We start from the raw sequence: 12,646 nt of genomic DNA, 5'->3' as shown, positions 1-12,646 counted from the left end.
CTGGCGAGAGCAGTTTGAAATAAGTTTATTAACAGGTTGATTCAATGGTTCAAAGTCATCTGTTTATGATGATTTACAAAGTTTAAGATGTTTTTACCCTCTTTTGGAATTACAGTTCGTTGTGCTTTCTTGCTTATAATTTGACAGTCCTCGACAAATTCTAACCAAAGACATTCATTGAGAGATATGAGTTCTGCTTCTCAAACTTTAAGATATCAGAAACTTACACTGGAAATTTGATGCCATCAAAACTAATTCCACCTATTCGTTCCCGATATTTTGTTGATTGGTGTGACCAGTGTTTTACTAAAAATAGTATAGAGAGTTTGCCCATTCGAATTAACAGTTTTTTTATTTATAAAAAAACTGTTAATTCGAATGGGCAAACTCTAATTTTTTTTTATTTATAACCTCTTTTTAAAATATATTGTGGTGTCTTTACATTTGAACTTCTTCGGAAGGGAAGTGTTTTTACTGACAACAAAAGAATCAAGTTCTTTTGGTATTCATCTTAAAATCGATTAAAAAATTCTTCACAATCAGCACTAGAAGCCAAAAATGGTTCTAACAAAACTGGTATAGGTTGGAGCCTCGGTGCAGAGATAGTTTTGGGTTTATGTACAGACCTCAGTACATTTGCTATCACCAGTGCCGTGGCGTGGTACATTTGGGCCCCCCCCAAATCATTTTTTTGGGCCCTATTTTTGTGGCATCACATTACAGGATATATATGCGTCACATTTTTTCTAAAGGCTAAAAACATCAAAAATAAGACATATAAGTATAGACAAACGTATATGTACGGATAATTATCAGAATAATGTTTGTTATATTATATTGGTAATACTTCAAAACCTGTAATAAATCACATATTCACAATTGTCACAGAAATGACTTGTGGCGAACTTTCATACTTGCAAATTTGTTGATTATCTCCTCATAATTTAATTTTCTTGCCACATCGTTCTCAATTGACAGCATCGCCAGAGAAGACAAGCGGTCATCAACCATTGTTGACCTATAAAAAGTGAAAAGAAATGCATAGAGCTACATCTATTATGTATAAAGTAGCAAGATTAAATATACTGACCTATGAAAAGTCTTAATCAATTTTAGCTTGCTGAAGCTACGTTCAGCACTTGCGACAGTTACTGGTGAGGTAAGGATTATGCGTAACACAATGGCAAGATTTGGATAAGTTTCTTGCAGCTCTTCTTTATAAATGTAATTAAGAAAATCATGTGCAGATTTCATGTGAGTACTTTCTTTCTCCTGTACCACTATGACAAATCGTTTTAATTCCATTTCCAGATCATCCGAATCTATATCGCCAAGCTTTGCTTGCAAATTTTTGCAATATAAAGACAAAGAATTTTCTTTACAGATTTGAATAAGATTCTCAGAACGGTATAGGAAGTCATAGAGCTCTGTGATACTACTGACTTGTTCAAAACGCTCCTTTACTGATCCCATTGACATATCAAGGAGTGGTAAAAAGAAATCAACTTTAAACTTCTGTTCTAATTGGATGGTGTGAGCTTCATCGGCACACTCGTATGAATGAATCATCTTTTTTTGTCGGGAACGCACTTCTGGAAAAATTTTTGCAATGTCCAACACTTCTGCGATTTCTGATGCTTTCATGTGTGCGTCTGAAAATCCAGTTTCACGATATTGCTGAAGAAATGCATATGTGGCCTTTATTTCACTATCCAAGACATCAAGGGAAGTTGTAGAGGACTGCAGAAGCTTACTTGATTTGTTAATTTGGTATAAAACGTCATACCAAATAACGATTGACAATATGAATGGCCATGTCATCATATATTCCATCAGCGAACATACTTCTGTAGCTGTTGCGCCATCTCTCTTCTCTAGAGCATACACTTCCAATTTTTCTAATGCCTCTAATATCTCTTTCAGGTGATAGCGAAGAGGTTTCACACAGTTTATTCTACTTTCCCATCTGGTATCGGATTGAGGCTTGACAGAAATGGGTATACATGACTTTAAAATATGCCATCGAGCAGGAGATGATGAAAAGAGTGTATACAATCTTGAAAGAACTCCGAAAAAAGTAATTGCACTGTTGGATGACTTTGCACCAACAATGTCTAGACAATTGGATGACTTTGCACCAACAATTTGTCAACAATGACTAGATTAAGTGAATGGTTTGCACACGGAACATATAGAGCTTTGGGATTCATTTGAAGAAGCCTAGCTTGAACACCCTTTGCCTTTCCTTTCATGTTAGCACCGTTATCATAGGATTGGCCTCGACAGTCAAGAATATTTAATTCCCACTTTTTTGTCTGATCTAGAAAGGCATCCAAAAGCCCTTTTCCAGTGGTATCATCTACCTTGAGATATCCAAAGAAATTTTCAGAAATGTTGATACCTGTCCCAGGAATGCAAACTACTGATCGTAGGATTATGCTCATTTGTTCTTTATGTGAAACGTCTGGCGTACAATCCAAAATAATGGAAAAATATTTCGCTTTCTTTACTTTGGAAAGGTTTTCGGCTTCAATCTCCTTGGCTAACAATTCAATCAACTCATTCTGGGTATCATTGCTCAAATAATGTTCATTAGTTTCTTTCTTCTGAATCCGACGTAAAAGTTCATCGAGCACACTATCATACTTCGCCATCAATTCAAACAACCCAAGAAAGTTTCCATTGTTCTTGGAACCAATGACCTCTTGTGAACCACGGAATCCAAGATTCCTCGCAGAAAGAAATAGAGTGATGTCTAGTAATCGTTCCAATACTGCTCTCCAAAATTTTCGCTCTTTTTGAAGCAACTTGTATTGATGCTCATCAATGGTTGTTTGATTCATTATGCCTGCAATGTTGAATTTGGTAAAATATATAAATATTTATTATATTTAATGACAAAATTTTTTTTAAAACAGTTTACCTTTTCGTAATGTCATCCACTGTTCAAAGCACCTGAGATGTGTACTTCCTGTTTCATGATCATTCAGTTTTTTGGATAAACCTTCCCATGTGTTCATCCCTTGTCGGAATGGTGAATCTGATATACCAAAAAGTTTGCAACAGAAGCAAAAAACTTTATTACTTTTCATAGAATACACAAGCCATGACCGTACAATAGTTTCTCCATTCTTCATCTGTCGTTTATAATAAGTCACTGAAAATCGTCGTCTTTCTTGATTGTGTGGAAAATCTATCTCAATTTGCTTTACACCACGTTCAACAATGTCACACCTCTGTGCATCAGAAACATTTTCTGGCCAATCAGAAGGATCATCACTGAGAAAAAGAAGTGGCAGTGTTGTGGCAGTTGGTATACACTCACAGATTGCCATATTAGAGTCTCCTTCAGCAGACAAACCAAAACAAGAAACAGAATCATTTTCTGCATTGGCTGTAACATCATTATTGGTTTCTGTTATTGCTACTGATTCACCATCAGCTTGAACTGCTGGTTTCAAAAATTGTGTAAGTTTGGGGTACTTAGTTATTACTTCCCTGGCTGCAGCTGCTTCTCTTCTCTTAGCTGCACCACTTTTCACTTTCTTCATTCCAATAATTAATACCTAAAAATAGAACAGATAGTTTATAAAATTTACTTTTAGGTCCTACTATAGTACTATACCTATTTAATTTATACAAATAAATTAAATGAAAAATAATAATGTCTCCTAAAAATAATAAACTTACCGGCTCAGCTGATTCAGCCACGCTCACTACGAATTTTGAATAATGACGATTGCGTTTCGGTTTAACCAACTACACACACATCATACAGTCAAATGAAGCAACTGACACGCAGAAATCAATATTTCAAATCGTATTTCAACTCACAATTTTTTATTACTATTCTAGAAAGTTATTAAAAAAATTAAAGAAAATACTTTTTAAAATATTATAAAATTTTAAAATGTTGTATTGCTGACGGCCCACCGGGAAATATCCCGGTGTGAAAACTCCATGTGAAATAGGAAAACTCATCTTTAAATAAACTGTTCATTATAATATAAATTTGTCAATCTAGTTTGTTTTATTTACATAATTTTTTGCATGCTATTTATGATATCATAATTTGTATTATAATTTTTATTGGTTTGTAACAATTCTATTTGTCGGTTAATATTTCTCTGTAATGTCTTCAAATTTTGATTTTATATTTATATCCAGAGTTTTAAATTGTTATTTAATCTTTTGAAAATGTAGTATGTTAACTACGAAACATGTCAAGATTAAAAAATTCCGTGTTTTTCATAAAAGTATGAGTAAAAATTTTAGAGTTAAGCTACTATATAGATACAGAAACTAAACAAGGATGTCCATTCTCATCAGTTGTTTTTTTTCACATTAAAATTGTCTTAGTAGCATTTATTTTATTTTATAGTTTGAATATAATTGATAATTATCTGTTAAAGTAATAAAATGCCATAAAAAATTTTATCATTTTTTAAAAAACGGGCCCCTTATATCTCGTGGGCCCCCCCCAAATGGGGGGTTTGGGGGGCCTTTGCCACGGCACTGGCTATCACGGTGCTGCTTTCAAAAAAGCAACCTCTTTACTCAACTCAACGAATTTGATCACTTCTAATTAAGCTAGTTTCTAGAGATCGCCTCAGCTGTTATCGGATCCATAGTTTGATAATATATTTGTATTAATATAATAACGATTGATAATTATTTTAAATTACAGAAAAGGTTGCGTACTGATTATAAAAAAAGATTCTTTGATTATTTATCAAGTAAAGGTTCATGGAGAAAAAGATATTTAGGTGGGCGTTGCCATACATATCGAAAAAGAAAGTTGCTAACACCATGCCAAAACTGCTGTGGTCATAGCACATTATCCATCAGCGGTTTATGCTCAAATATAGCCACGTGTGAATGTCTTCGAAATTCTGAGCCAGCTAGGATTCGTGCTCTAGTGAAAAAATAGCAGCCGCGCTTTCAGAGAGAAATGACGTTGGTATAATTTAGCTGGTTGGTATAATTCGGCTGGTTGCTTCAGCTGTATTTTATAAATCACAGCTGAAGTAACCAACTGAATACCAACATAAGAATCTTTTTACTACTGAAACCTTAGCAGCATGTTCTGCGCTCACAGAGACAAACTGAGACAGCGTCAGTTGTTAAAAAAATTTTCCGATGCAAATAAAGTTCTTGCTTCACAGGTTGTAGTAAAGGATCAAATGCGAGCAGATTATTTCTTGATAAAATCAGTAAAATTTCAATACGCATTAGTTTATTAAAATCATGATTCGAGCCTGTTAATCTATTAGTAAACAGTTTAAAATTGGCGCCGGCTTTAAATTCTTGAAGTTTATTTGATCAATCGCTGAGATAACGTCCTTGATTCACACAAAGTTGTAAATATGAAGCGATTGATCAACTAACACTAGCTCCTTGCTTTAACTGAGCTCTTAGCCCATCTCACTGATACAGTATATATTACATTTTAAAAAAACTCATGTAGTCATTAAATCAGTGACGAGGTGGGCACTCTTAAGTTATGTACTTTTATCCTCAGCGTTAAATAATGCGGGTTTGCTGCTTACTTATCGTTGTTGCAGATAAAAAATATAAGTACTTATGGTCTTTTTCTATTTTGTTACTAAAATCTGAATAAACCAGTTTTGCGAACCTCGTAGAGATTTTTAATTTTAGACGTGCTTTGACGCACTATGAACTTTTACATATGACTCCTGTTAAATTCAATACATTGTAAGTCGATTATGTAAATCGGACATATAAAAGTCTACTTAAAAAGGTATTTCCAATGAGAGACCAGATTACGCTTCAGAATGATCTAGACAACAACCCAGTGTTGCAATATGCACTGTCTACCATCGCAGGAGAGGCTTATCACAAATTCTGATTAGCTCTTATGCTTTCGAGTATGATGCTAAGCACACTTCAGTATGTCAATGTAACAGGTCCAGCTTGGGCTCAACACACTAGTTCAAACGAAGAGACCAAAAAACATGCTCAACTTTCACAGGATAACATGAGTGAAAGTTAATTGATGAAGAGAATTAAAAACTTCAGGACTGAGTACCCTTTTCTGCATGACAAGTTAAGCTTGCATAGGCTTTTAAAGCTGGAAAAGCGTCAGTTGCTGCTAAAAATACAATACAAGAGGTCCTTATTCGCGAATTGGACTGACATAAAGAAATTAATGTTAGTCTGGTCTCTTTACAGTCTCATTCAGTAGAGACAATACAAACAGAAACACCCGTGCGCGAGTAAGTACAGACAGCCACTGAACCCACAGTGCGTCGAGGCGAAGGCCACGTAGACAAAGCAAGAGCATTTTCACCATAGAAAAGGTAGACTCTAACACCGCATGCTCCTAAGTAGTTAGTTTTAAATTATCAATCTTGAGTGGATAATTTGACATACATGAAACTTTCTATATGTTCCAGAGTTAGATATAAATGCTCAGTACCACCAATATATTATCCATCATTTCCAGCTGGTGTTGTATTTGTAAGACTTGGATAATTGGTATATAATCCAATTTCACTGCGCCATTTAATCATAAATTTAACAAGTAATTTTTTAATGACAATGCTAGCCTTATTCTATGACCATTCAATGAAGCGCAATAGATTACGAATATGTTTGATTTTGTAGTATGCCCCAGCACAATAGCGTTTGGTAGACAAACAGAAAAAACATTTGCTGTCTTCAAACCAACCAAAGTTGACATTATTATAGATGGTGCTTCTTCGAAAATTTATTCACAAGGTATGTTTCCCAGATACTTCTTCGAGGAGGCATGCCAAGTGCTATCTGGTAGTAAAAGGGAATACTTATAATTTAAAACAGGAAAAAATTTGTGTGCTATTATGCACGCTCTGGTATGTAACCAACGATCGCATTGAGAAAGCCCTAACGTTTGCACATAGATACCGGGGCCCGCTAAAAAAACTAACTGTGATCCAAAACTCCAATATGAAATTTGTTGTTCCCAAACTTATTCAAATCCTTAAAAACCTGGTGTCCCCAAACCCTTAATTCCATACCACTGTCCTTTTAAGTAAGATTTTAAATTAACTAACTTTTCCAAGTATCTAAAGTAATGAAAATATGTAAAAACAATGATTTATCTACGAAAACCTTTCTTTTTTTTTCATCTTTTTTTTTTGTATATACATGTTAAAATTTAGTTTAAGAATCGTTTTTAACGAAATCGTTTTTATGAAAATATTGGGGTTTAACGCGAATATCTTCTTATACCCCATTTACATCAAAAATAAATAAAACTGGTTTTAATACAGTATAATCTCTCTAATTCGAATCTCCTTAACCCTTTAACTACCGCTAAATAAATTGTGCCGACTATTTCCGGCGCTTGAAAATAAAAATAATACCATGCCGGAATATTCCGGCAGCTTTACATAGACTTTCTTATTATATTGGATTTATATTACTTACGTTTTCAAAAATGTCGTTCAATAAAAAAGTTTATTCTTTGCAAGAGGTAATAAATTACTTTAGTAGTTTGGATTGTGACGATGATGACGAAGACAGTGGAGAAGATATTAGTGATGGTTCTTACGATGAAATTGAATCAAATATTAGCAATTTTAATGAAGATTGTACTAATGTTGAAGACATTGAAATAAATATTAACAATTTTGATGAAGATCGTGTTATTGTAGATGTAGACAACGAGAATATCAAAGAAATGGAAGTTGAAAGTCCTTTAGATTATCATATAGTAAATGAAAATCAAGTCAGCAACCTTTGGACTTGTCCCAACTTTTTAAACAGTACATGGAAGCCTGCAAATGGTGAATTACCAACACTACATCAGTTCCTAGGTCAACCTGGTTTTAATGTTGAGATTTCTGACTCTAGACCAATAACATATTACCAATTATTTGTTACTGATGATTTATTACATCATTTGGTTGTTCAAACTAATCTTTTTGCTCAACAATTTATTGAAACGCGCAGAAATATACCAAAACATTCCTATGTTCGTTTTTGGAACCCAACAACTCTGTCTGAAATGAAAAAGTTTCTAGGTTTGATCTTGACTATGGGTTTAATTCATAAACCTGCTACACATTTTTATTGGTCAACTGATAAAATATTTCAAACACCTGTGTTTAATGCAGTTATGTCTCGTAATCGTTTTAATTTACTATTGAAGTTTTTTCATATAAATGATAACCAAAATTTACCTAACCCTAATGATCCAAATCGAGATAGATTATACAAGTTACGACCAGTTATAGAGGAACTTTTTGAAAAATTTCAAAGTGTTTATACTCCAAATCAATGTATTGCAGTAGATGAGTCATTGTTACTATGGAAAGGTAGACTACTCTTCAAACAATATCTTCCTCTTAAAAGAGCCAGATTTGGAATAAAACTGTTTTGCCTATGTGAAGACTCTGGATACATGTACCGTTTCAGAATTTATACCGGAAAACAAACTCCAACTGATGCTATTGATATTCAACTACCAGAAGAATGTAAAAGCTTCAATAATACTGAAAAAATTGTTGTATACATGATGTTGCCACTTCTGAATAAAGGTTATACTATTTGGATGGATAATTGGTACTCTTCATGTAGGCTTTTCCACTTTCTGCACCACTATGGAACAACAGCATGTGGAACAATTCGATCAAATCGCATTCCACTAGTTGTAAAAAATGCAAATGTTCTGACTAATGAAACTACTGCATTTCGCTTTGGCCCACTTCTATGTTTAAAGTACAAAGATAAAAAAAGATGTTTACATGCTTAGTAGTCAACATGATGAAACTGTATCTCCAGTAAAAAGACGTAGAGGAATACCTCCTTTCTTAGTAAACAAAAAACCAAGATGTATTGTAGAGTACAACTATAATATGGGTTCAGTTGACAAACACGATCAAATGTTAAAACCTTATTGAATTGCCAAAAAAAGTATGAAATGGTATAAAAACTTGACATTTCATTTGCTGCATATTGCCTTGTTAAATAGTTACATCTTATACAAGAAAAAATATCCCAACACTAAACTCTTAAAGTTTCAACATGATGTTGCTGCATCTTTGGTATTTGATGGAAACAATTCAGTTGATTTTATAAAAGAAAGAGAAAACGGGGATGCTCCATCAAGACTTACAGAGAGACATTTTCCTGACACCTTAGTTCCTACTGCAACTTGGAAAAAACCACAGGCAAGATGCCGTGTATGTTCTAGAAAAGGTGTTCGAAGAGATGTCAAGACCATTTGCCCTTTATGTCCAGGCAAACCAGGCCTTTGTGCATTACCATGTTTTAAATTATGGCATACTGAAACAGAGTATGGAGATTAACTAGGAAACAACTAGCTTTTCATACTAATAACAAACATCTTGAAGCAGTGTTGTTATATTATGTGTATCTATTAACTGTAAAAATTGTGTTCTGTTTTTAAATTGTAAAAAATTTAAGAAATAAAATATTTTAAGTTAGTTGTTATTATTTAGTTGAACTAGTTAAGTCCATATAACTATGTAACTTTATGATATTATTTTAATAAAAAATACTAAATGTTTTTTCTTATTTTATTATATTTGCGACATCAACCTTTTTTTACATAAAAATAATAGTCATGTTATTTTGCTAAAAAAAAGAAAACTTTAAATACAGTATATTTTTTAACTACGTAAACTGAACTGCCTATTTTAAAAAAGTTTTCGCATTAAAATTTCAGTTATTAATAATCGTTATTAAAATATTAAAACTTATAAATAAGAATTAGGGTTTACAACAAAATATGTTTTGTTTACCTTTCGTAAACAAAACATTTTACAGAATTTCTACAAAATTACACTAATTTTACGGAAGATTTAACCGGTAAACTTATTGGTATAAATAATTTTTTATTTGCGGCCGCTTTTGGTAGTTAAAGGGTTAATTCGAAAACCTCCTTAATTCGACTAAATGTAAAGTCACCGTGAAATGCGCTTAAGAAACTCTTTTGTTTAACTTTCTATAATAATTCGAAAACCTCCATAATTCGATTGGATTTTTCGGACCCTTTAGTGAGAATCTCTCTGTAAATTGATTTTTTTTATTTTCTGATGTGTAAAAAGCTCGTTAACCGTTGAATTCTTTTTTTAAATTTAGAATGTTTTGAGTTTTTGAAAAACGATTAACGTGAATTATTATCTTTTGAAAACATCGTGGCATCAAAGAGACCGCATAAAGAAACCAATTTAAAGCGGAAACACGATGTTCTACTAGAATTGGAGAAAGGAAAAACAAATAGAGGTTTCGAAAATCTGATATTCCACCAAACATTCTTTTAACCTGGAAAATAAATAAAGATAAAATCTTTGACGCTTTTCGTCAAGGAAATTTGGCTAGACGGGTGAAGGTTGATACATATTATCATGTCAACAAAGCTGTACTTAGATGTTTCAAACAAATGCGCTCATATTCAAAAAAGGCGATCTACAATTACTGACTTTTTTTAAAAAATAAAAAAGTTTAAAACACAGAATCTCTATTGCATTTAGGCCTAAGAATCACTGTTTGTTTTTTTCATTTCTATTTGTAATTTGACCAGAATATTTGAAAAAAAATCAACTTTCTATAATTCGAAAATCTCTCTAATTCGAACTTTTATTTTTCCCCATAAAGTTCGAATTAGAGAGATTGTACCGTAGTGGTTTTTAAACCAGTGACGCATTTTTCCGTTCATACTGCTTTTTAAAACATTTCAAATAAATGAGTTTATAAAACGGTAGCAAAATAACACGACATCGCGAGGTTGTTTTATTAAAAAACTTTAGTTTGGATGAGAGGTTCTACAAGTCTCCATGAAAAAAAAGTTGTTATGAAAAATCGAGAATAATGATAATAATAATAATAATAATAATAATAATAATAATAATAATAATAATAATAATAATAATAATAATTATTATTATTATTATTATTATAATATATATATATATATATATATATATATATATATATATATATATATATATATATATATATATATATATATATATATATATATATATATATTTTGCTTCTTCAAGTTAAGAAATCTGTTTTTTAATGAAAAACTATGTATTGGAATTGCTAATAAGGTTTACACAACTTGAAAGATATTGTTTTATTGCAGACTTATTCTGCTTCAATTTGAGCAGAATTATTTCTTCCAGTGCTTATATTAACCAAATTAATATTGCTACCTTGCAACCACTCTTCAGAAAAACTCTGATTACTGATTTCATAAAAGTTATGAAGAATGCAGCATGCACTTACTATTTTAACAGAATTTTCAATAGATGTATCAATTTATTTGGAGATGCATTGGAATCTTCCTTTAAATCTACCAAAAGCATTATCCACCACTACACAAGATTTACTCAGTGAAAAGTTAAAACTTTTTTCCTCTCTTGAAAGATTCACACAATCTGAATAAGGTTTCATTTGCCATTCTTCCAAAGTGTATGCAGAATCCCCTAAAATTAAAGGAGATATTTGTTTTCCTGCTATGTTTCCTGAGAAATGATTTAGTAGGAAACTTTTTTAATGGTATTCTAAGCATAAAGGGGAGTTTTTAAACACATGAGAATTGTGAGATCTGTCCAACCAAATGATGTCTCTAAAAAGATATCTGTTGTCAACAAAACCTTGAAGAATAATCAATTGATTAGTGCAGTTAATGGGTGCCTTGTTAGAATAAAAGCACCAAAAGAGAATCCTCTGGATCCTCTTTTGGTGCTTTTATTCTAATATGGCACCCATCAACTGCACTAACAACAAGTGGAAAGTTCAACATCTCTTCAAATTATTTCATAATTTCTTTTACCTCTGTTTCTTGAGGTAGATATATATATATATATATATATATATATATATATATATATATATATATATATATCTGTGTGTGTGTGTGTGTGTGTGTGTGTGTGTGTGTGTGTGTGTGTGTGTGTGTGTGTGTGTGTGTGTGTGTGTGTGTGTGTGTGTGTGTGTGTGTAGTAAGTTATCAAAAATTGCATTTGTTAACAAGTGAATTATTTCACATACTGTTGAACGACCCAGACCAAAAAGGTTGCTTATGATTTGAATTTTAGAAGACTCAGAGAAAAAATACAAAGTTACTGCAACTTTCTGTTCGACTGAAACACTCTTTCTTTAGTCAGTGTCTTTTATTTTTATATATATTGTTAACTCTGAACATAAGTGTGCAAATGCTGCTTTTATCATTCTGATATTTGCAACCCAGTCAGATTTTGACCAATATTTATGTTATCAAAATAAAAGTGCTGAGATCTCTATTTTTTCCAAACTAACCGAGGTCTTGAGACATAGCTGAATAAAATTTTATTTATCAATTCCAAATGAAAATTCCTTCTCTTGCATCGTCTTCTTTAATACTTCAGAACATTAACTTTAGTTAAGGAAATCGATCTCTACATCTAGTAAATTTTCCATTTTGTTTTTGTTTTTAAAAAATACTTCAAAGTAGACGTGACCGAAGTATTATATAAAAGAATATTTACTTGAGTTAGCAAATTTAAGTTTTAATCAGTTTCGTAAAAATAAACCTGATTTATTCTGTATTTTAAGGATTAATAGTTAAAAAAAAGTTTAAACTTAACGTCGTTTTAAAAGCAAGTGTTATTAAAAATCGGTCTTATTA

The 12,646-nt window shown here is 32.1% G+C and overlaps 2 protein-coding genes across 6 annotated transcripts; both read right to left on the bottom strand.

The window, feature by feature from the left end:
• Positions 1-648: 648 nt before the first annotated feature.
• Positions 649-4,340, bottom strand: LOC149891786 (zinc finger MYM-type protein 5-like). Of its 5 annotated transcripts, none has more exons than XR_016450116.1 (4): positions 3,691-4,339; positions 2,924-3,566; positions 856-1,018; positions 649-753 (listed from the first exon to the last, which is right to left on the bottom strand). XR_016450116.1 is itself a non-coding variant. In XM_090079826.1 (4 exons), exons 2-3 carry the CDS (start codon positions 3,549-3,551, stop codon positions 945-947), a joined length of 702 nt encoding a protein of 233 aa, XP_089935952.1. In that variant the 5' UTR covers positions 3,552-3,566; positions 3,691-4,340; the 3' UTR covers positions 651-753; positions 915-944. The 5 variants fall into 5 exon arrangements, 4 of the variants coding, with proteins under 4 accessions (XP_089935950.1, XP_089935952.1, XP_089935951.1 ...); XM_090079826.1 differs by having other exon boundaries at positions 651-753; positions 915-1,018; positions 3,691-4,340; XM_090079824.1 differs by lacking the exons at positions 2,924-3,566; positions 3,691-4,339 and adding an exon at positions 1,091-2,099.
• Positions 4,341-11,164: 6,824 nt separating this feature from the next.
• Positions 11,165-11,791, bottom strand: LOC149891785 (uncharacterized; the record flags this gene model as incomplete). The annotated part of the gene is made up of 2 exons (XM_090078001.1): positions 11,165-11,529; positions 11,693-11,791. Coding segments are annotated over 2 exons (333 nt in total), but the record flags the coding sequence as incomplete, so codon positions are not given.
• Between the last annotated feature and the right edge of the window lie 855 nt (positions 11,792-12,646).

This window comes from Hydra viridissima, unplaced genomic scaffold, assembly GCF_058129835.1.
Source record: "Hydra viridissima isolate aposymbiotic clone 2 unplaced genomic scaffold, HvirCarnegie_v1 scaffold_2, whole genome shotgun sequence".
In the NCBI taxonomy this organism is placed as follows: Eukaryota; Metazoa; Cnidaria; class Hydrozoa; order Anthoathecata; family Hydridae; genus Hydra; species Hydra viridissima.
Note: the sequence above shows the minus strand (reverse complement) of the source record. Positions and strands in the feature narration are given on the sequence as shown.